Raw genomic sequence first — 24483 nt, forward strand, 5'->3', positions numbered from 1 at the left:
TAATAAGTTTGTATGTATATTAAAAGTTGTATAATGTAGCAGCACCATAAATGAATTAAGGCTAAAAAATCACTTGAAGTCAATAAAAGTATAAAAAAATGACCCCGATTCTTGTACAGATGTCACATCGAATTAGTAAAAGGTTTTTTTTCATAAAAATGTCATTTATTTTATAACAGCATTTTGTTCAAGATACCAATAAAACTTGCAGCAGCATACTGTATATATATAAAATTCAACAATACAAGTTTAAAAGGCACCAATTGTATACAATGTGACCCTATTGTATTTTCTTTTACAGCTATACAAGAATAAAACATAAATATTTTGATTTCGCTGGAGACAAGGCAAAGGCTTCTTTCGCTACAGCGACAGTCCGAAATACACTTAAAGCGAAATTTCTACAGCGTCGTCGTAAAATCGTACAGGAAAAGCTGCAGAGGAAACTGTGAAAAGGTGAGAAAATTTACAGTTGCTCATAATTCGCTTGTGGCAAAACGAAACCATCTTGTAAGCTGCTGATTGCTTTACCGGATACCCAAAACAGTTGTCTCAAGCAACCAGCTGTTAGCTAGCACGATGTGGCCTTGCCCTGGATTAAATTGCCTGCCTATCTCGGCTTGTGCTGGGGTAATTAGGCCCAATACCCTGAAGTGCTTAGTGTACAGTGGTGATTGGCTAACAGCCTTGTCCGAAATTGGTGAGCTGTCACTTTGACGCTAGCGAAAGCAATTTAATACAAAATACTATGGAGCTTGAAATATTTTCAGAACACCTGAAACAGACACGTTTCTAATTTTTAAATTGAACCGTAAAAACCTAGCATTGCTAAAGACTTCATACTTTTGGTTGCTAACACTAACTTTTCCCATAATCCTTAATATAAAAAGAGAGGCCAAAAAATGCCAATTGCGTTTTATATTTTCCTACATTCCTGCATTCCGCAAATTGTTTATTGTAATATGACGTAACAAACGAAATACTAGTTCAAACAATAACACGGTAAAGTTAGAAATTGTGTTGGTTTATCTTTCAAAATAAAAATTCTAAACAGAAGTGCGTATTCCAAACATGGATGAATAATAAACGCTCTGCTGTGGAAAGTAAAATTTACTTTTTGCCCATTGAATGACTTTTTGCTTATGCTGTTTAAAATAGAAAACAATTGATAAACAAAAGCAAAAAGTGAAATGGGCACTAAATTATGCGACTTTAATCTATTTTGTCGTAGTTTACTCTCTCTGTAAAACCCGGTATTCAACAACGGACATTTCCAAAAGTTGAAATGCTTTTAGAAAATCATCTTGGCAACCGCGACATTTTAACGTTGAATTCGAAAGCAGTGCATTTCATCGGACATTCAAGTATAAATGTAATCTGTTCTGACATTTATTGCCCGGCAAATAGACAAATGTGTAGCAAAAAGCGATTTACGTTCGCGGTAGCTTTTAAACGATCAAAGGGCGGCGTTTCGAGTGCCTTTAAAAGCTTGACAAACTAAATTCGCCGAATGTTTTCACAAGGGTGTTTATGCTAGCACGCGTGGGGCAAAAAACTCACAAAAATTCTGCGCGCACTTTGCCATAAGAGTGTTGCTGGTGAAGCCTCGTTGACACACATAGCGCGTTGTAAAAGGCCTGGCGGTGTTTTAAAAGCGCCCACAACTGCTGGTAGAAAAGCCCATGGGATTTCACACGTTCGGCTAAGCACGGTGGACATTTTGCGGCCGGTTATACTTAAGCAACTTGCAATTAACGGGCCTAATTTAAGCCTAGCTTAGCCAGAAACAAGTCAGTACAAAGTGGTTAAAGTTATTTTGGCGGCAAGCCACGAATTTGAAACTTTCGCCACTCTTGTTTTTCCCACCGCTTTTGACAGCAACCGGGTGCTTAAACGTCCGACTACTGTCAAATATGTGAATACTGGGGTAAGTCGACACTTACGTGGGCCGACGTATACACCAGGGGAGGCCAAGAACTGGATATTTCCCGAATCGGACTGCGGGGCGCCGTGAAAAGACCAATTAAGCAATTACCGTTCGCTTGGGGGCCATTGTTGACTTTTGACGGCTAATCCGCGACTAGTTTCGCGCGAGTTTTATTCGCTCGTCGCCCGAATGAGCTCGCGTAATCAAGCTTTTGAACGGCGATTGGGAGCGAATGAACAATGAGGGCAAATTTGACGGTTTTACGTGTTGCAATCGTGTGTAGCACGTGCACCACACTTTCATGAACGCCCGTGTGCTAATTGATTAAAAGGGATTTTCGCTTTTGTGAAGCTTTGGCTGTGAAAGCCGTTTGTCCTTAAATATATTAAAGCACACGCTTAATACAATCTCAAAGACTATTGTACTCCATACAGCGTTGTATAAATTGGAATATAAAGCAAGAATAATGTTACTACTTGTACGGTTAAATTCATCCAACCTTGTTGTACATTAAGGCCCATCGTAACGCAATGCTAAAGGGTATTGTACTTCATACATACAACGTTGTATAGATTGAAATATAAAGAGAACCGAATATGCTACTTTCAGTGAAATTCGTTCAACCTTGTAACATATTAAGGCCCACACTTAACAAAAACAAAGTATATTTAAACCACATAAGGTTATGTGAATTGGAATGTAAAGAGAAGCCAATTTAATATGCACACTGAAAGTTGTCCAACCCTATTAATAGCAAGCCAACGCTTAACGTAATGCTAAAGTACAATTTAATCCACCTATAACGTTTTGTGAACGGAGGCTATAGAGCTGTAGTTCTTGAAATGTTGTATACATACCACCAGTAGTATACAAAGGGTTTTTAAATGACATGGCAGCAGCTTTCAGGTCTTGTCCAGACTTTAGAAAATAACGCAAGTGTAATAATATTACGACTGATGTAAGTTATATTTTTGCTTTGCCCAAATGAATCGGCCAATAGCCGAAATCCATAGCTATAGGGCTAGGACACTTAAGCACCACGCGTCTAACGTTTTATGAATTGCAATACATAGAGAACCAATGTACGACGCAACCGTCATACAGCGTTCCAACAGTGTAGTCTGTGTGTAATGACTGTAATGAATGTGCGGCGAATACAGCAGACCACCGCTGCGTTGTCTGCCGCTTAATTAGAGATGATAGTTGTTGCGTCCTTCGAGTACCCGCCAAAGTGTAGGGAGAGAGTTTGAACAGCGGCGTGTAGTTTTAAATCCTTGTTTGCCTCTCTACCCGTTGCTGTTGTTTAGTGTCTACTGTGGGCAGACCCCAGAAAAAATCGCGCAAATACGACCAGGGTTATAGTAGGTGCAACTTTTTCTCGCCAAGACAACGCCGCACCCAAAAGGGCCCTGTCGTATGTTTGGTCAGCTTACTCGAGTAGCTTAGAAGTGTCGAAGATGCGCAGTCATTCTTAGTCGAGTTGAGATTTCAATAGAAAGACCCCTGGTTTTTAAGTTTACGTATGTTTGTGAAAAGTTCAAGCGACGATTTTAATTAAATTTAGAAGAGTTTTGCGCTTAGTTTTAAACGCAATGAAACCGCGTTTTCTGTTTACTTTCAAGGGTGCGAGGTTTGACTTTTAAGTTGGTTTGAAATGTCAGGATGCTATTTTTGCAACTAAGTTGAGGATTTATAAAGGTTTTGGCTTCTGGTAATGTACTTCGTTGCTAAACATATAACTTTTTGTCTTATTACTTGATTAAGCGCAAGATTGACGATTTTAGTATTGCATTTTGTATTACCTAAAACATCAGTCAAAATGAAATTATTTTAATCATTCAAGTTGATATATCTTAATACGAGAGTTGCATGTCAAAAAATAAATAATTAGGTATTCTTTTCTATTAATTAAAGCATCAGTCGAAATGGAATTATTTTAACAACAAAACTGAACCCAGAATGTTGGCTATTTTTTGTATGAATTACATAATCATACAACGGTCCAAACAGGTTGCGTGAAATGAGCTTCAATCAAAATTTCACGCAAAACGTCGCATATGTTCAAGCACACATCGATCATAGCAAGACAGGCTCGCATCCCGTTGCATTGTTTTCCACTTAGAAAATTCTCACGACGGATTAAGCACAATGGACATGCTGCAAATGCTTCGTGAACCGGGACAGTGATAGAACCATAGGGAAGTCCGATAATCTCGGATCGTAACCGATAGTCGATACCGAGTGATAGTCGTCCGATGCTCGGGTAGTATCGGTGCCGATCCAATACCAAATTAATTCGCGCATTTTAGCAATGTTCGGCGATCCAACATTTTCCATCCAAATATTTTAGTGAAAATATTACTTTAAAAATGGAAAATAATTTAGCTTGCTTACGATAAAAAGCAAATTTCGGTTTAAAAACTTGGAAAACATTACCACTGATCTTTTCAATTTAATTAAATTGCTTATTATAGTGACGACGTCATTTGGTAACTTTTTAACGCCGAATCAAATTTTAGCCTAACAACGCCAAAAAAACACCTTCGATCGTTTCAATTTAATTTTTTTGCTGAAGCGTATTTATAATGTCAATTGGTACCGGATGGTATAGTTTTAGGCCCAAATATCGGTAATCGGAATAAACCATTAATTAACGGACATTCCAAAACTCGAAAGGTCTCCAGTGGCGCTGGGAAAGAGATACACTATCAGAATGTGGACAAAAACTGGCGTGAAATTGCAAAAAATCCCGTTGCGTCGGCCAAAACAAAAACACGAGCGTCGAAGACACAAAGCGACTCGAATCGCGGCCAAATCCTTTACGCTCCAATACGGAATAAAGCACGAGCGAAAGGAACTGAGAAAAGCGAGCGAAAAAGGCAGAAGGGGCTTTGCCGTCCTGTGGTGACGATTTCTTACCGGCAATTAGAGCAATTGGTCAGACTGGGAAAAGCGGGTCATTCAGATCGAACGTCATTCTGTGTGATTGGCGTTCGCGCAAATGGACGGATTTGTGTCGAACTTTTGCGGCTGTGGTTCGATAAGTTGTTTATTCGAAGGTCAAGGCCACGTTATAGTTTAGTTTTGTCGGTTGAAAAGCTTGAGGTGTTTTAAGATGTGTATTTTGGTAACAGTTTATTTAGAAAGTGGTTTGTTTTAAAACTAAGGTTATCATGGTAAGCAGAACTTAGTAGAACTAATGATGCCGTTTTGGCAGAACTGCAGTATTTTATTAAAGTTGTTTAAATATTTTTAAACCTTTGTCATTCTGTTGGATAAGTTTTATTGTGAGGATTAAAAAACTATTCGAAATCGAAAAGAAGTTGTTTTAAATGACGCTTTAGTAGATTTTAGTTAAAAAGTCTTGTCGAATTTTTACATCAGCCGTTTTAAATTTCGGTTATTAATTCGCGCGTATTAACGTTTAGCATATTCAGTGTCCTGGTTAGTAATGATTAGATTTTGGAGAAAATAATGTGCAACGTAGAGGTAATTTTCATGCTAAATTGATTCTCATGTAAAAATATCAGCAGCAGATATCAGATTGTGGTCGCATTTCGACAAAAAAACGTTTAAATCCTTCACAGGCGGTAAATAGCGGCTCGAAAGTCCCCCGTGGCTCTAGGCGGGGGTCTCAGCACCCTTTTGCACCGACGGTGCCGATTCCTGTCCTGTATCTGTCTGGCCACAACGCATAATAGCACCCGCTCTATTCTGTTTACGTCGCAGCAAAACCGTCAGTTTTTAAGTGAATTTCAGTTGAAACTGAGTTAGGTATAATTAAATATGGACACGACCTTTATCGCCTTTTGCTGATATGTGTAACCTCAAGGAAGACAAGCTGCGCATCCCAGCCTTAGGAATTAGATTAGGCTCTGAAGGATCATCTTAATAAGCTTTGCGTGTTGGATGGTATTTGTGTGCATCTGTTTGGTCGCAGAACAACAGCAATGCCTGGATAGTATTGGTTGCATGTTGTAGAATTCGATTTGGAAATATGATACGCCGAAAGGTCCAAGTAGGTTGTAAGGTTTGGTGAAAAATAACTTTATTTTTATAAGTGAGACAGGTAATTATGCTGGACTACAGTAACACTTTTTTTTTGAAATTTGTTGTGTAAAAAGTTGATTTGTCAATTGTTTTATGTCAGAGCCTGCTTTATGGCGTTTACTGTTATTACCGCTGTAAAGTAAAATAAAGAATCCAACGAGTTGTGAAATTTAACATAGAGGATTTCGTGCTAAACACAGTGTTTGAAAATAGTTGTGTAAAAGTTGATCATTTGAAGTTTGAACGTTTAATCAAAGTATTTTATGCAGTCTGCTCTTACAGCACTTTAACGTGATTTACACATAGCGTTGCAAGGGATTCAAATTCAATACAGAGGATACCGTTAAGTGCTTAGGCACAGACCCCTAGGGACAGCCTTCCACGCTTGTTAGCGACTTTTTGCAAATTGATGAAACATTCTCCGGCGTAACACACTGCGTCAATTTGCGAGCCAAATCCAGTCGATATATCGGAGATGGAAATATTTCATTAAGCGCTGCTAGCACTACACAGCACTAATCCAGCTAGAGCCCTTGACTGCTGGGCCGTTGAGGGAAAGACAGACGGTATGGCTTTGTTCTACGAAGGATGCAAATTGAGTATTCTGTCGCTTTTCCTAATCGCTGTAATTGGAATGGCGGTTGCATTGTGCAGGTGGCGATTAGCGGAATTCGCGGCGGCGACGTCGTTCTTAAGAAAACCGAATTAATCCGCAAGAAAAATATGCCACGCTTTTGCGTCGCGGGAAAAGTTTCCCCTTACTTATTTGCGCACTGGGAACTCGTGCTTCTCTCTGCGTTTTGTTTTTAAAACGACATGTGTTTTTTTTGGATGTTGCTTGTTTTTGAAAGTCGTGAGAAAGCTTTTTACACTAAACTTTTGTTGTTGTGTTTCGGGGTGTTATAGCATTTAACTTTATTTTGAGCATAGTTGTTAAAGGTTTTAGTTGAACGTAGAATGAACATAAAAGCCGATACAGAAGCAGGCAGCATTGTTTGAACGTTCCATTATAACAATGGGCATTCAAATGAAACAATGATTGTGGATTGTAATTAAAAAGTAAAACTTACACCTGAAAGAAAGGAAACTGTGCAAACTGAAGTTAAAAAGTTATTTCTTATGCGTTCGCACAGCGTTAGCTACTTCTATATGGGCATTACTACTTTCTTGAGGCTGATTTTACTTAGTCTATGTGCACCCCCAACTGTTAGCCTGTACTAACTAACAGTGGTATTTTTGCGAAGTGGCCTTGAATATATTAATGACGTAAATTCAGATTAGGCGGACCCACCGAAACCATACGGGTTATGTAAGGATCTCTAGTACATATCTGCATTAATAAACTATAAAGGATTAAGGCATATGTTCCAATGGAAAAGGCACACCCGGTTGCCCTTTGCTTCTCAAGTCATAAGCGTAGATGCATTCCATTAACGGAATTAGATTTTTCCAACGAGAACCATCTCAATGGATTAAGGTCGCACGAAATGCTACACAAGTACACTAAACTCGATATTTTGACTGCTAAGACCATAAAAAAATCGTTACCGTTTCCTTGTATCTATCATGCCTTGCCTAATCCTGCTACAAATGATTGATAGTCCACCCACAGCTACTAACGGTATACATACTGCGTCGGTTGGTTTGATGGCGTTTTCTGATTTTCGATAATGCGATATTTAAGTTTAGCAAGTTGCAAGGAAAGTCCATTAGGGGCCGGCGGGAAATTTTAATTTACTGTCAAGGTCGACGGACCAACTTTTCAAGGTCGAAATATCAATCAGCGTATTACTCCGTGAAGCGACGTTAATTTTTAGTAATTTTACCTGTGAAAATATATTTTTTCGCAAATTATTAAGCATTAAACACACTATGCAAATAACAAAACGACTTGCATGAAATTAAAAGCTTGGCTGATAAACTGAATATCAAGTTTTATATTTTTTAACTTGGTCCATAATCCGTTTTTGAAAAAAACGAAAATCGTTATTTTTTGACACAATATTAACACGTAGTTTTAAAGCGCATGTACTAACATTATAATTATATTTTTTTATGTAATAAAAAAACACTTTTTAGTATCATTACGATCAAGACCTTTTGCGATCGCATAACACACGCCGGTAGGTTTGCAAAATAAGACAAAAAATTGCAAATTTAATCAAAATTCGGCTCACTGTCACAAAACGTCTTTTTCCGGTCAAAGAGCATCCCATAAGGCAACCGCTCAGGGTTCCACAAGCCGGTTCGTCAGAGCGTAATTAATTAACCGCCTGGCATCGATTGGGCGCCGCTCAAGACGCCAATTTACGGCCGGGAACTGGGTCGGATTTTCCCGGCGATTGGGTCGCGCCTTCGCCGTGTATTCTTGTCGCGAATCGATCGAATTTTCGAACCGCGACGTAAGAAATCGAAGCAGTTTTGACGCAAGCTTCGTTTTGCACGAGATGCGTCGTTTTTGTACTGTTGTATTTTCGAGTTTGATTTCAAATTGCTTCACCTCAAAAATGGGTAAAATTTCGATTTTTGACAGCTAGAACATAAGTATAGATACACGATTTACGCAGTCACCTGTTAATGTAAGATTTTGCCTTCGTTTTCTGACGCAAATGTTTGGTTTTGCGCAAGAAAGATCGTTTTACTGTTGTTGTTTTTTTATTTTCAACCTCGATTCCCTAAATTACTTGCTTATTAGGATAACCTAAAAATCAGAAAATGTTCCTCGGGGCCGGATACCACGATTAAGTAGCACAATTACTCGCTTATTAGGTTAATCGCTTTACGCAATCTCGCAGTAACGAAGCGAAACAAAATGTTAAAAAATTGGGGCAATGCGCCTTGGGTATAAGATGTACAGCGTAAGAAATAGAAACAAATCAGAGAAGTTTAACTCCAATTGACAATTTGTTTTTTGCAATCATTGCCAATTTGCGTTAAAATTTAAGCGCGTGGTTAAGTACAGAACCAGGCAGTCTTGAACGCTAAAGTGCTAAAGGCGGCCACACAGCAGTTTGAATGCACAATGTAGCATCTGTCCTCGCAGCGTAACTTCGCACCATAGCAGCTGGTCACAGCGGGCGAACCATTCTTAATGCTCCAACCACCTTTCCCTAGTCTAGCTGAAGCTTTTAACGATGCCGGCGTTTGTAGCAAGTTTTTTTGAAAACTCTGATTTGTGGCTCTTTTAAACCCTCACACAAACTTCAGTACCAATTTAGAACTTTTGTTTTTGTGTATAAGTCGGATGCGGAACATAAACATTTTACCCCTTTTCTAATGATTTCGCGTGATTATGGGATTATTATAACAGTTTATCCCTTATTTAGCTACGCTTTATATATTTTTTGGGTTTTTTTTGTATAGGTTTAATATTTACCTAAATCATTGATATTTTGGCCTTTACCCATAATTTAATGTCAGGATTAAAAACAATAAGTTACCGCATACCGCTAAATATCAGTGAAAATTTCGTAAGGGGAAAATTTAAGCAAGGGAAATACTCATATTTTGAACTACAGCAAATTTAAGGACTTATCTCTAAAACTAACCGTCTTTAAAGTTGACTTTTTGCCTCCAACCGTGCGTCGCAAATTTATTTGCCGCGTCAAAACAAGCATTTTGACTTGCTTACCGTCAGCTATTCATTCCAGTCTATCGCGTTCAAATTGGCCGCGTTTTTAAGCCATCGAGGTTTACCGGGGCACATCAAACCTAACTTGTGCTGCCGAATGTTGACATTTTTGTCGCTTTTTTGTTGAAGTTTGAAAGCTCACGCCTCGCTGATAACGAGAATAACCTCTCAAGACGTTTAAGGCCGGTGGTCTTGGTCAACTCCCAAAAAAGCCTAAAAACTGTTGCTTGTGGGGTGTATGTATAAATCATAATGAAAATAAAAGAACGACAATCTTAACATTTGAAACATAATGGCTGAAGGTTGTAGTAAGACGTAGTAAGAATATCGAAGCCCATACAGAAGTCGGTTGCATTTGGTAAACGCTTAAAATAAATCTTTATTTATTTTTAGCATCGGATTTTATACAACGACGTTATCTTTTCTTTAGCACAGTTTATATCTTAAAAACGCATAGGAAATTCAATTTTAGCCATTTTTTGCTAAAATTGTCCGTTTTTTGCTGTTTTAACCCTAACAAGGCCAAAGAGAAAACCAAACATTCGGCCTACTGTTTCTTAAGTGGTCTATTTAACCGGCAGATTGTGAAACGATGAATGTTCGCCATTTCACCTTTAGCAGCGGTGCGCGAAATTTTTCGACCCGTTTCAACGACAGCCACCCCCCGTGTCTAGCCCACGTTTTTTTGGCTGAACGGATTCGGTTTTTGGTTAAAAAACGCTTTGCTTGTAAAAGCTAGGACCGCTGCCAATTTGCCGTATCGGCGCTTTTCAGGGGCGAACAAAATGTCGGACTTTTGTATTTCTATTTTATTGTATTTTTAAGAGGATTATTTTAAATGTCAAGGTTATAAAGATTTAGAAGCATTTCGATAAAAAACGTGAACCATTATAATTGTTACGGTTGGCTGTGAAAACTATTTAGTTGGGTTTTGAAGTTTGCTCTTGGAAAGGATTTTAATTAGTTTAGGCGAACAAGATTGTTGGCAGTTCTATTTATAACTCCATTAGTTTTAAGAGCAATCTGTTAATGTTTATTTCAATGACACTTGTTTTTGTTTATATTACTTCAGTGACGTTTTGTTTTGTTCACGTTTAAACGCACCGAATACGTGTCGCGTGTCGCCGCGGCGCGACGCAAAGAGATGTCGCGTGTCGCGATGAACAAAAATCATCAAATTTCGCAACGAAACGACCTATTTATTCTGCTTTTTACGCCCTAGCCTTCTACAGCAAAAGCAATAGCTTCACCCAACTCAGCGAAAGTCTGCAAAAGCGAGCCGATAATGTAGATAAGAATCTCGGGCGTTACCGCTTCGCTAGCTTCGTTTTCTGGCAATTTTCTCGGCATGAATAATTTCCAATCCCCGGCGTTTTGCACGTGATTAGCGCTCGGCCATTATGAGGTCACAATCCGTCGCGCGAGCCTCTCTTTCTTTTGACTTAGCAACAACAAACGATTTCGAAAATGACCTGTTTAGTAATTTTCGCCAATTTCACTTAATTCAGTCGAAATCGCCATCTTGTTACGATTGAACACATTTTGAACGACTTAAATTTAACCTTTTTGTTTTTGTTTCTTCAGCTGCGCGCGAAACTTAAGTGATGGCGCCGCCTATTATTGCGTCACTGTTGCTCTTGATATTAATGACGTCATATACAAGATCTGCCCCCGCAAAGAAAGTCTACAATGTCCCCTACCTGGAGGAACAAGCCAGAGGTAAATAGCCAATAAAACATCTTTAAAACAAGTAACTTTGGTTCCTCTTGCAAAATAATTGATGTAATGGTTGTTCATTAAACTGTTCCGGAAAGGTTAAAACTAATTCTGTAGTTTCTAACAAATTTCCATGATAAAAAAAAAGATTTCACTTTATTTCTTCTAAGTTTTTCTGTTTGTTTTAAAACCTTTAACCCACTAAGTGATATTTTTTTGTTTATAAGAATATTTACAGCACAACAAAACAATTCCGAATCAATTTTTACTACTAATTTTTGTTTATTGAAAATTATAGCTTTAATTTGATTTGATGTTAACATAACTGCGTTAGTGTTTTATTCGTTTTTCATTCATTCCTTTAAAAACCGTGGTCCTTTAACTGCAAAACGGAGTTTTTAAATAGTGTAGAAAAACTCATACTTCGGATTTGTGAATAACAATTTGTTTCTAGTGTCCATTTTTATAATCAATAATCACTTTTTTACCAATTTCCCTAACTCACAGGAACAGAGATTTTCAACTTGATGCGTCACGTGGATCAGAGCCTGCGCTCTACCGCCACCTTTCGACTGCTCAGTCAGCAACTCATTTCCGGGTCTGACGTCGTGAGTAAGGACATTAAGTGGGTGGAACTGAACGACAGGACTGGAGTGTTGTCGGTAAAACGTCCGGTCGACAGGGAGGTGGACTGTGGAGAGGACGATACGCATGACTGCGTGATTCGTGTTTCGGTAAGTTTGCCGTGATTAGAATATTTTTAATTTTTTCGTAAATTGTATCATAAGTAAACTTACAAAGTTTACAGTCATTATAAATTTCTACAGCATTTGTTTGGTTGCCCTACAAGTGTGAATGTATTGTAGTAACCATGTTTGTTTTTTGGAATGTATTCCTGTTTAAATTGCTTCTGATATATCATAATACACAGTTAGATTAACAACAACATAACCACCATACGGTGTACGCTATTCCATTCTTTTAACTCATACTGGCTACTCTTTATTTTAGTTAATATATTCAATATCCGAAAGTGACAGAAAAACATAAAAAAAGGGGAGTGTCACTTCGTAAAACCTAACCTTATTTTCTGTCTTCCAGCAATAATAAATTCGAGCGCCATTTTGTGTCCACAGATCATCCAGTACCCTCAGCAGAGCATCGTTTCAATCACCGTGAACTTGGCCATCACAGATATTAACGACCACTTTCCGGTGTTTCCCCAAGACCCAATCGTTGTGAATATAAGCGAAACGGCGCCAATCGATTCTAGAATTTCGTTGGACAAGTTCATCGCCACCGACCTGGATATGGGTAAGTGTACCAGGTTTTCAACTTTACTTTATTTTCTTCTGCTAATATTTGAACTCACAAAAAAGCATAACCTTTTTCCATTCAGCAAAACTTATTACAATTTTTTTCAGCGATTAATAAGTTATAAGGTTTTTTTAAAGCCGCATAAATTGTTTTCAACTTTTTTTAATCTAATATTTAAAACATTTAAAACTATTGATTCATTTTCGCCAAACAAAATCTGCCCAAAAATTTTCTGCTGCCAAAATGTTGCTTTACAACCACTTATAACAAAATGAATCATTTTGATCAAGTCATGTTCGTTGGTAAGCACAGCCTAGAATTTATAAATGTTTCTCAAAAAAAACCTAATCCAACGGTGACTAACCCTCAATCCTTTTGCATACAAACCGCATAAAAACATGAGTAATTTCTCTCAGGCGACCACTCGCGAATCACCTACTCGCTCACCCGCAACCAGTACTTCGGACTCGACTCGAAAGAAGACGAAACGGGTGCGCCAAGACTCGACCTGGTTCTACTCGACGATTTGGGTGAGTTAAAAGGTCGAGTAGACACAGGAAATAACAACCATGACTCATCAAGGAAAAAAATGCAAAAAAGCGAAAAAAAAACGTAAAGAAAGTGAAAAAAAGCGATTTACGGATGCTTGAATGGCGTTTCTAGTCCGCATTGTTTTGTTTAACCTTTACGCTTTTGACAACAGAAAAGGTTTTGGTGTATAACTTCATTTAAGTTCCACTATAAGCATCAATATTCAAACAAATGTTTGTAAACGCTGAAGTAAATTTCCAATAAAACGTTCTCAGTTTTATGAATAGTGGTTTAGTGTTAATTAATGTTTTTTTTTTTGTTTTTTGTTTAGTAATGTACGATTGGAATGTTGAATCGGTTGTAAAAACGATATTTAAAATGCAATCCTAAAAAAACGCTTAAAACTGTGTCGAAATGAAACATATAGTATAAAAGGAATGGAAATGCAAAAGCACTACTAAATAAATACAAAAAGCGTTAATTCAATTTGAAGCAAACAAAAAAGTTGCTATCATGAATAAAGACGGCCTGTGTCAAAGTTAGGCATAGCACTATGAACAACTAAGTGAGGCACGGAATTATCAGGCTTGTTATTCTTAGACTACTGTAAACGTCCAAATCACCATAGAATCGGTGAAAAAAACGGACAATCAATTTAAAAGGGTTGTTTTTATTTGCAGACCACGAGAGATCCAGCATTGAAGAGTTGATTCTGACTGCATTAGACGGAGGTCAGCCTATTAAGTCACAGACTGCCCGGCTCGTTGTGAACATACAGGACGCCAACGATAATTCTCCAGTCTTCACCAAACCGGTAAGTACAAGAAAATAAAAAGTGCTGTTGTACACCATAGTATTACGCGTATGCATTATTTAAAGCTCAAAAGCGTGACAGTAGCTTTAACCCGCGGCTGTTTTGACGCCGTTCTGGTGCGACAAATATTGCCGTTGTATTTTTGAAATAATGATTGCGAAGCACACGTTTAAAGTTACGTAAGACAGCAAAATGGGTGATTCTGCAAACTACGTAAAAATGCATAGGGACTGTAAAGTACAAATGTCATGTTACAGTTAAATTCCCGCGAAGTTATATAAATGTGTTGCTTGAGTCATTTTTCAAATCAAAATTAAACACAACATATGTCCAGAGAGTCACTATTTTAACCAACCTACTGTGCATTTTTTTTTAATTTGTTGTGCAACTAACCAACCTGTTCCAAAATCAAGCAGCGTACTTTTAATTGCGTCAAAATCTGTAACAAATCAACCTTAACAAACCGCAAGTACTCAACACCCTGAAAAAAACACCCTGCCTAGTGTAAGCCTAAACCGTCTTAGTCTTAGTTGGGCCAAAGCCCTAACCTAGTTGCCTGCTGCTTGACATCAAGGCAAGGCGTCAGCAAAACAACAGGCTTAATTCGATTTTCTCGATGGCAAAATAACTTGAGATCGGGTGACGAAGTGAGTGGGCGAGAATTGGACTCCAGTTTCATCGTTTTCCGTTTTTGTGGCAATATTAGGGTTTAATTCGGGGATTGCGACACTTTTATGATTACTACTGAGGTTGTAGTTGTAAAATGTGATGCTGGGTTTTGTGTTCTTTGTTCCGAAACAAAGGCAGTAATGTGACGTCGCGTCATTTTGAATCACAACATGTTCCAGATACTGCTTTGTTGTGATATTTAATTACTGTGTAGGTGAGGAACATATTCGCCATTTTGTCCATTGTAAAAGTTCGGCCTTTGAAAAGAGTAGACATGTGGATACAGTAGTTTACCTCGAAAATGTATTATTAAGAATAAAGGTAGTGTGAATATCAAAGCCCATACTGAAGTATGTAGAATTTTGTGAACATTTCGAATAAATCTTAAAATAATGGCTGGAGGTTGTACTTTGACTGAGAATAAATATCAAAGCCCATACAGAAGTAAAATTCTAAATTTTTATGGAAATAGTCGAAATTACCCCAAATCATCCTTAAATATGAAAAATATTAGCATCATGCTTGTCCTTTTTTCCCAAAATTTGTTAACTGAAATACATTTATCTACATTCCCTTAATTTAAACTCAATCGATTTTTATTATCTCAGGTCACCGTCATTAGTCTCCAAGAGAGCCTTGCAGTTGGTGACGTAATCACTACCGTGACGGCGCATGACGTAGACAGCGGGCGATTCGGCCAGGTCCGCTACTTCGTGCCCAAGGGGGGCAACTCGGCTGTGGGGCGCCGACTGGTCCGGGTGGACCCTAGGAGTGGTCGAGTGTTTTTAAACCAACCCCTGAACCACGCCAAGCATAACAAGTGAGTATTAATTATTTGTGAAAACTTTAAAACTGTCTTTTGTTTAAATTTAATGTGGAAAGTTTTTTGGTAAAAATGCAATTTATTGAAATTATAAATAAGTTGAAAGTTAACTTTGTTAAACTTGTCAATTAATGACATCCCCTGTTTTGGTCATTTTGACACATATTTCATGGTGTTTTGTTGCTTTAATCAGAAAAAGTATAAAGTTTTTACATGGCTCTCGAAAAGAATAACACTGCATTTTCTAATTCTTATTTTAAAGTTCACAAAAACTAAAACCTAAACGTCGAAAAACTACAGCAGACACAAATCAGCCACCACTAGTTAATTACTGACTTAATTAGTCGGTGCATTCTTTACATCTTGCATTGTGATGTAGTTCTAAACTTAGCTGTGTCGTAACAAACGTCTCAAATTTGAAACAAAACAACTCGTTTTTCTCAGCATTCGAATCGCAATCGGGGCTCGTGACCTTGGAGAAAAGTCGAGGGTGGGAAAGACCGTCCTTGAGATCAAGGTCATCGACGTCAACGACAACTCGCCCGAAGTGCGCATCGACTTCATTGTGACGTCACAAGGAGATACCGGTAGGTGGCGTCAGAGCGACTAGAAACCATAAATGTTTTCCTTCTAGTTTTTGTTTTAACTTTGCGTGATGTTAAGTGATAATTGTTACAAACAAAGTAATTAGTCGGTATTTAGTGATTTTGTATAAAATGTGTACAAAAATATTTTTTTTATTATCAGTAAACATAATAAAATATGTAGAAAGCGTAACACTGCCTGAGGAGACCAGTTTCAAGGCAAACAAATCAAATTATTGTAATAAACGTGGTATTTTTTGGGGGTTATACAATCTCAGAGCTTAACTCATAAAACAAATTTTATTTTTTGCGTTGTTTGTAATATTTTATATATTTTCCATTTTCTGATCGAAAACAACCCACTATGTTTCAGCCTATGTGCCTGAATCGGCCGAGGTCGGGTTCTACGTGGCCCAGGTTGTGGTCAGCGACGCTGACAAGGGGGTCAACGGTCACGTGGTCACCGAGGTGTCCACCCGGCCCGTGATGACGTCATCAAAGGACGAGGCTGCCCGCCTGGGGGCGCCGGTGAGCGGGTACTTTGAGCTGAGCGAGGAAGGTTACGTGAAAACGACGAAGAAGTTGGACCGCGAGGATATTCCAGGCTTCTTGGTGGAAGTTAACGCGTGCGACAGCGCCACCCCGCGGAGGTAGGTTCTTGTGTTTTTTTTTAATTACGTTGCATTTCTAGATTTTTACCTTTGAATTTACGAATTTTCTGGTAATTTGAGACAAAAAAAAAATAAGTTGTGGTAAGAATCTAAAAGCCAATACAGAAGTAGGTAATTTTTAAATTTCTCTTTATTCATTTTTGAAACCTACAGAGTGCCACCTGCTCCTATATGAGCTGTAATATTCTTACTACAACCTCCAATCATTGTGCTCTGAAATTTGAGTCTTATGCTTAATAATATTGGTTATAATATTGGTTTTGGTAAATAAACACCATTTTTTTCAATCTCGGAGCAAAGAGTATCATTTATTTTGGTCTAAGTCTGAAGCCACTTATTAAACCAAAACACTACTCTCAGTGTTTTTACACACAAACTGTTTTTATAAAACCCTTTATAAATAACAAACAACTTAACAAACACTTTTGTTTGTTTTTTTCATATGACTGATTTTTATATGTTTCCTTTTCGCCCCACAACAGTGTTCCTAAATTTTTATTTTATGAACCCAACTCAAGTATCACTTATAACTACGTCATCAGATGTACGTCCAAGAACTTCACAATCCAGCTTCTTGACGTCAATGACAACTACCCCGTGTTTCATGACGTCACAAGGCAAGAACTGAAGGAAAGCACTCCCATTGGCTCTCGCGTTGCCCAGGTAACGGCAACCGACCGTGACCAAGTTTTTCAACCAGCACTCAGGATGGAAGGGGTGAGTGTTTGGCGTTTTTTATTGTTTACCGCTTTTGTTATTTACAACAAAATGGCGATTTTTGTTAAGTGTAACCTGAGGAATTTGAAAATGTAGTTGATTGCAATCATTTTCCCCACATTTACATATCTTAAAAATTCGAAACTATATTTTTGTAGCTTATCTTAAGTTGTATGTTTTCCGAGTAAAAAAAAAACACCCAGTGCTTTAGATGAAAACAGGTTTCGTTAGCTTAGGGTCGCATACTCCAATCTTTTGTATACACGTTAACTTATTTCTTTCAACGCAGAACGACCGAGTAGTTCCCTCCACGAACGGCGTGATCGTTTACCTGCTAGAGGGCGGTAAAGGGGTGTTTGTGATCGCCAAAAAAACCGGGGACATTAAGTTGGCGGGAAAGCTCGACTTCGAGACCAAAGCACAGTGGAAGGTGGGAAGATTTGAATGTAGACAATATTGCTCACTGTATGTTGCTAAAAGTGCAATAAATACAGTTATTTTTTATAGTTTCACAACTACTACTAGCTTTTGTGTAATTCTTTTTAAGGAAGCGAAATGGTCTCCTAAATTTTTGATTTAATTCTTAAAGAACACTGAAAATAATTTGTATTTGCCAACCAAGATTTTTTTTTACAAATTTCAAAGTCCAGCGTACGTTTTGTGTTTTTTATGAAGAAAAGTCTTTAACACACATAGGTAATAATCTTTTTAAAGAGCTGAAAAATTTATATTTTGAGGATAAGTTATTCAAGTGTCTATATTTTTTTTTTATATTTCAGAGGTTCTTTATTTTTTAAACTTTGGGAGTCAATCCTTAAAAACAAAAAAACATCAAACACTGCTTTAAAACGACTTCAAACATTAAATGTATACATTTTTCTCAACAGCTGACCGTTGTTGCTCGCGACGAAGGCCCTTCACCCAAATCGACGCGCACTGACGTCATCGTTGACGTCATCAACGTTAACGACAATAGCCCGGTGTTCGTGAGTCCTTCGGTGACCAACTCGACCATTTACGCGACCATTAAGAGCGAAGAGGCGATCACAGTTTTGAAGGTAGGTGGTTTTGGATTAAGGCGAATTAAAAGTTATTTTCAGCTAATTTTGCGTTTCACGAACTTTTTGCAAGTTGAAAAGTATATTTTTTGAAATTTAGCGCAATATGTTCTCTGGGTTATTTCCAAAAAATGGTAATTTTGGCAATGGGGCAAACTCGGACACTTTTTCTGTAAAATATGTGAAAATGCACATTGTTTTATGAGAAAGGCGATTTTTTCATAATAAATATTAATTTTAACCAATGAATGGCTAACCGGTGCTTTTCAAGGTAAAAAAATTAGTTATTTTTACACCATGTGCGCGTTAAAATCAGCTATTTTCCATCCAATGCTAAGCAATCATCACAAAAACGCATTTTAATATAAAGCATGGAATATTTTAATAGGTACTGTTGAAGTTTATATAAACACTTATCTTCAATTAATCATTGCTTGCAAAAAGAGTTCACATTTTAACCGAGTTTATTTGATTTCAGGCCAAAGACGCCGACAAAGACCGACTCCGCTTCAGCATTGTGCTTGAGAACGGCAAGAAACCAAAAAGTGGGGGAAAGTTCATCGTTGAAGCTCGGACAGGGACCCTCAGGTTGAACTTTAGTAACCCCAACATCGAGGACATGCTTGGCGATCACAAGCTCACCCTAAAGGTTGGTCATTAAGTCTATTTTATTAAATAGCCCCTTAATAATTATACTAAAAGCTTAGGAAAACAATTCATTGTAGGACATTTATGTACGTTTGGGAAAAACATCTGTTTTTTACGTTTTGGAAAAACCTCTGATTTTTTTGTAGGTTTTGGAAAAACCTAAGTAAGTTACATTTACTTCGCCAAACACCCTCAGGTTATTTTTTTTATTGTACAGCTTGAAATTGATTTCATAATTTTTCTGACTATTAAAAATGAACACAAAAATCGACAAATAAGTGAACTAACTATTTATAAGACAAAAATAGTCAAAATCAACAATCCAACTAAAACCCTTTGTTTCCCTAGGTTCAAGACCAGGGTGTCCCTCCTTCTTCAAGCATGACCACCTTAAACGTGAGGGTCACCAACTTGCCACTTCACCAGATCATCAGCATGCAGGAGCGGCTGGACAGTAGCGATAAGCTTGCCGCAAGTAACCTCACCGTGGTGCTCATCGCCTCGCTGGCTGCTGCTGCTGTCTTGCTCGTTATTATACTCACTGGAGTGGTTGTGAAGTGCAAGAGAGAAAATAAGGTGAGTTTTTTATGATGGTTGGTGTTGTATTTTTTTAATTTGGGAAGATTTTTGTTCGGCTTTGATTTTTTATTTTGCAAACTTTAAATGGATTAGGTACAGTTTTTGGCTGGGGTTTGACTGTTCAATAAATGCGAACGATTTTAAACAAACCGTCGCCACTTTTTATGTATATTTTGGTTGTTTATGTGGATGGGGAAATTTGTTTTATGTGAAAACTGGAACCACCTTGGTTTTACCACTTGTTAAACAGCTCTTAACTTTATTTAAAGTAGATAATTCGAACAAATGACTTCATAATAGCATTTTTTAGGGTTTGTCTTGGTATTTTTGATGAGGTAGCAAACTCTAACAAAACTACAACCAAGAATTAAGCCACAACAAGTCAAGTTTTTAAATTCCCAACTCCTTTTTTGCAGGAAATTCGCACTTACAACTGCCGAAACGCCGAAACTCGCAAAGGCTGGCAGCTGGGCGCGAGCCAGGGCACACTGACCAATGACATCATGGTTGCGTCACCAAAGCACATTATGGCGTCACGAGATTCCAACCTGAACAGCCTGGGATGGAACCCTACACCAGCAAGAAGGTAAAGAAATGATGTGAAAAAAATAAAAAAATAATTAGAACACAGATAAATAAAAATTATTTACTCTCAATAAAATCGACACTTGAAATGATAATTTTATCGATTTTCCTGACTTTTTGTTTTTATAGAAAAGTTAATTAATGGAAACAATACAGAATAATGCACACTTGTAAATATTCAGTAAAACAGTTAATTTTAAGTACAATGTTTAAACTCTTTTTTTTCAATTATGTAGACTGCACATGTGTATAGTGTAATTTCGTCATCTAAAACTCTGATACAATATTTCGAAGTGTTATGGCAGGGTGTTAATTATTTCTGCCTTTTAACACTTATTATTCGTTCAGGTTGTCGTGTGACACCAAGGAACAACTATTAGGATCCGGTATTTCTCGCAGCACTTCACAGATTTATCACCAACATACACTAGAACGCAAAATGACAAGTTTCTCCAAGGTAAGACTCGCTTCGCAATAAGGGTCAGTGTTGTGATGAAAAGGCTGATTAAATAGCTTTTTCAAAGACCTAATATTTTTTGTACATGTACAAGCTTCTAATCACAAACTTAATATACAGAAAATGTAAGGCTACAAAACACCCCAAAAATTAAATTAATAAACATTTTATATTATAAGGTTTTATTCTAATACTTTAGGTAAGCCCATATTCTGTTTTTTTGTATGGGTATAATTTTCGTAACGACTGCATTCGTCGATTATCAAAAGTGACCATTTTCCACACCTCGATATTAATTTCTTCCCTTAACCTTTTTGTTTTACCCCTTACAGCCCACTCGATCTGAGAGCGCGCACCCCCTTACCCCCCAAATTGACGGCGATAGTGGAAGGGGAGACAGCGACCACGACACCGGTAGCTGTGAGGATAAAGGTGAGACTTTTTGAACGTTTTTAAAATGATTTATTTTTATATTGTATATAAGACGTTTTAAATTTAAATGTATTTTAATTAAATCCAAAATAAATTATTTGTTACGTTTACGCTTTAAGGCGATTCAATATACTTATATACTCAAAAAAAAATTAAGTTTTAACAAACGTTTTATGTTTTACATTACATGATACTATATTAGCCACGAGTTTTAAGTTTCTCTAAAATGACAGTAGTATCGCCTTTATAAACGCAGGCAGGCGACCGAAAACATCTGGACGGTTTTGCAAAGCCAGCGTCCAAAAAACACACTTTTACCGGGTATAGCATTCTCTAAAACCCTAATTTATTCACAGACGCCTTGCAGCAACAGCAAGCAGACCAGCATCACGTCCAACCTGTCGTGGTCAGTTACCATAACGAGCCTAGTGACGTACAAGTTATGGAGGTGAACGCAAGCAACGGGGAGATGGGACCTCTCTGTACAAGTAGCTGCCTGGAGTACGGACACAGCGATAAATGCTGGATGAACGTTTACGGTGAGAGTTGGAATTTTTCGACTATTCTTTTAATATTTACAGAAAAAGTGTGAATGGCTAAGTCAACAATCCGCTTTTTAATGGACTCTTTCCTAAGGGCTTTCCAAACATTTGTAAGTAAGCCTGCATCAATTCTACACAAAGTTTACTTTTACATAAATTATACTTTTGTAAAGTTTTATGTGCAACCGTTAAACCTTAGAAACGAAACAATGCCAAAGGAAGATGCTAGAAGTTTTCATCCATTATCGAAACAGTAACGCATTACACATCTACACAAAATGCAAATATTTCCATTTTTAAACCGTCTTTTTTATTCCCTTAGACGCACAAAGTGAGGACTACCCTGACTCGCGGCGCTGCAACACTCCATCGTACGCTTACCAGCAAATAGTCAACAGTTCGCCTATGACTCCCTGTGGTTTGGAGACAATCTGTGAGACGCAACCTCTTCATTCTGTCCTCGGAACAGATGAAGAAGCGGAAGAAAGTTACTTGGCCGAGAGCTCGTACCTCAACCGCAGCCAGACCGTCCCTGGAGCTTATATGTACCAACAGGAACAGGATCAGATGTACCCCAACACTTACACAATCCCCTACACCCACCACCAGCATCACAACAATGAAGTGCTTCCTCACTCAAGCAACTACGAGACAATCTACATGAGCCAGCAGCAATATCCCCAGCAGCTGCAGCAAAGCTACACAGCCCCCGACTACCGCCACTCCGCCTCCGACCTCTTTCACGACGGTTTAAACCAGCAGCAACCTCCCTCATTTTACCCTAAGTTCTCCCCAACCAAGTCCATCCCTCGATGTTCAAGTCCTTCCTCCAAGAGCGACTGCGCTTCTTCATCAAAGCGAAGATCAACCGCCTCTTTGCACGGCGAGCTCCTTCATCGACGTTTCCTCGCCGTCGCGCAGGGCAACGACGCTATGACGTCACGAGGTGATGACGTGGCGCTGATGACGTCACGCGCCGAGGCCGCGCGCTCGATGACGCCGTCCCAGTACGGTCAAGTGAGCATGCAGGAGACGCAGCAGATCATCGACGATATCGATCAGCTGATCGAGCACTGACGTCAATGGGATACGTAATTTATGCGTGTTGACGTAATACGCGATGACGTAAGCGGTGGCGAAGTTGGCCGAGAGATTTCGAAGAAGGATGTCGGATTTAGCAACTTTTCGAATGTTGCGGCTTTAAAGCAGTGGTTTCAAACCGTTTTGGCTTTCAAAAGAGTTAACTAATTTAAAAAATCTTCCAGCTATTTTTACTGAGTGTTTTTTTGTAGCGTCACAGTTAAACAAGGTTATTAACACCCATTAACTGTGCGCAATGTACAAAAATGCTTCGTGATTATTTTGCATGCCAATCGTACTCAAAAACTTGCATCTCAATGCTTTACAATAGAGCCAAATTAAGTCCAAATTAATCCAATGTATCTCTCGGCACCCTTAAGCATTAAAAACGTCACAAAGGTTTTGAAACCACTGCTTGATGTAGTGTTAAGTTTGATTGAATTCGTTTATAACCGAAAAAAGTTGCCGAATATTTTGAAGGTTGGATCGATCATCTGTTGATGATACTAAAAGTTCACGTTGATTTACGACTGTATTTATTACCAAGGGTGAAATTTCATAACAATCTTATTTTTGTGCATCGAAATTACACCCAACTAATTGGACAACCAGCCATTCAGCGCTCAATAGTTATTTCTATACTATTTTAAAAGTGTTGTTTTATGCACGATTCCAACATTATAATTAAAGATGCTTTGTGTTTTTCGTTTGATTCAGAAATAAGATCCAACTCAGATGATCATTTAGCGTCAACTAACTATTAACAAATCTCGTGTTGAGATTTCTTTATGCATTTGCAGCATTGAGACTTGAAGACGCATTGTGTTTCTGTTTGTTCGTGAGTTCCAAACTCTTCTTCAAGGCATATTATCTCTTTTCTACTTTAAAAACACGTTTTATACACAAGCCATTTGATGGCAGATTGTTTTCCAAACTTCACTTGACAATATTTCACGATTAATGTTGACGTAGAATAAATATAGTTTGGAACAACTCTTTATATTTTACTTCTGTATGAGCTTTAATGTCCATTCTACGTCGAACTACAACCTCTCTCTCCGATGTTTACATCGTTTGTTTAAAAACATAATTATCCCATAATTGAATAAACGTTTAAAATACTAATTTTAGTCAAGTAAACTCTAACATTTGAGGCTTCACCCGTTTGTCAACAATCATTTGTTTCTTCGAACTTTTTTATCAAGTTTAAGTTTGTGTGTTTTCTGTTTTTTTGCTGGTTATTTTTCTTCCGAAATCATTTAGTTTGCTTTTTTATTTGTGTAATAAACTATCTCTAACGAACCAAGGCGTGTTAATTTGTCGGAAGACAGGAATCAAGTCGATAGTTTGAATGTGATTTAGATGTGAACGCAACAATTCTCAAGTTTGGTTGATTGCCATATTTGTCTTATTCAAAAACTAAAAAAATGCACTTTTGACAAATTGTATTTAATAGTGACGAGCTTTCGCACAACCGTGCTTTATCAGGCCAGAGTAAGAGTCTTCGTCACCTTTAAACATAACCAGTGTCACTTGTTTTCAATTCTTAGGCTAATGTGTCGGGAAGGCTCAAACAGTTTGATTCAGCGACGAAGTTAACTGGAAATGCGTAACAAACAGCTTCACATGATCAACTGTACACAAGGTAGAAA

General features: G+C 38.0%; 1 protein-coding gene across 1 annotated transcript; it reads left to right on the top strand.

Moving 5' to 3' along the window:
* The first annotated feature begins 344 nt into the window (after positions 1-344).
* On the top strand, positions 345-24090 carry LOC146134607 (protocadherin beta-15-like). The gene is made up of 19 exons (XM_083396828.1): positions 345-456; positions 11193-11327; positions 11832-12058; positions 12461-12638; positions 13058-13171; positions 13853-13986; positions 15264-15475; positions 15923-16065; positions 16436-16712; positions 17276-17450; positions 17740-17880; positions 18338-18508; positions 18987-19157; positions 19505-19732; positions 20152-20321; positions 20669-20777; positions 21110-21209; positions 21566-21748; positions 22074-24090. The coding sequence occupies exons 2-19, from the start codon at positions 11213-11215 to the stop codon at positions 22826-22828; spliced, it is 3603 nt and encodes a 1200-aa protein (XP_083252954.1). The 5' UTR covers positions 345-456; positions 11193-11212; the 3' UTR covers positions 22829-24090.
* The last annotated feature ends 393 nt before the right edge of the window (positions 24091-24483 follow it).

Source organism: Ascidiella aspersa, chromosome 9 (assembly GCF_963924565.1).
Source record: "Ascidiella aspersa chromosome 9, kaAscAspe10.2, whole genome shotgun sequence".
Classification (NCBI taxonomy): Eukaryota; Metazoa; Chordata; class Ascidiacea; order Phlebobranchia; family Ascidiidae; genus Ascidiella; species Ascidiella aspersa.

What these genes read in the sequence shown, in the direction of transcription:
- LOC146134607 (XM_083396828.1), top strand. Translation starts at nt 11,213, where the DNA reads ATGGCGCCGCCTATTATTGCGTCACTGTTGCTCTTGATATTAATGACG. An exon ending in CAGCACTCAGGATGGAAGGG is followed by an intron (nt 17,451 to 17,739) that starts GTGAGTGTTTGG and finishes CTTTCAACGCAG; the next exon opens with AACGACCGAGTAGTTCCCTC. An exon ending in ATGCTGGATGAACGTTTACG is followed by an intron (nt 21,749 to 22,073) that starts GTGAGAGTTGGA and finishes TTATTCCCTTAG; the next exon opens with ACGCACAAAGTGAGGACTAC.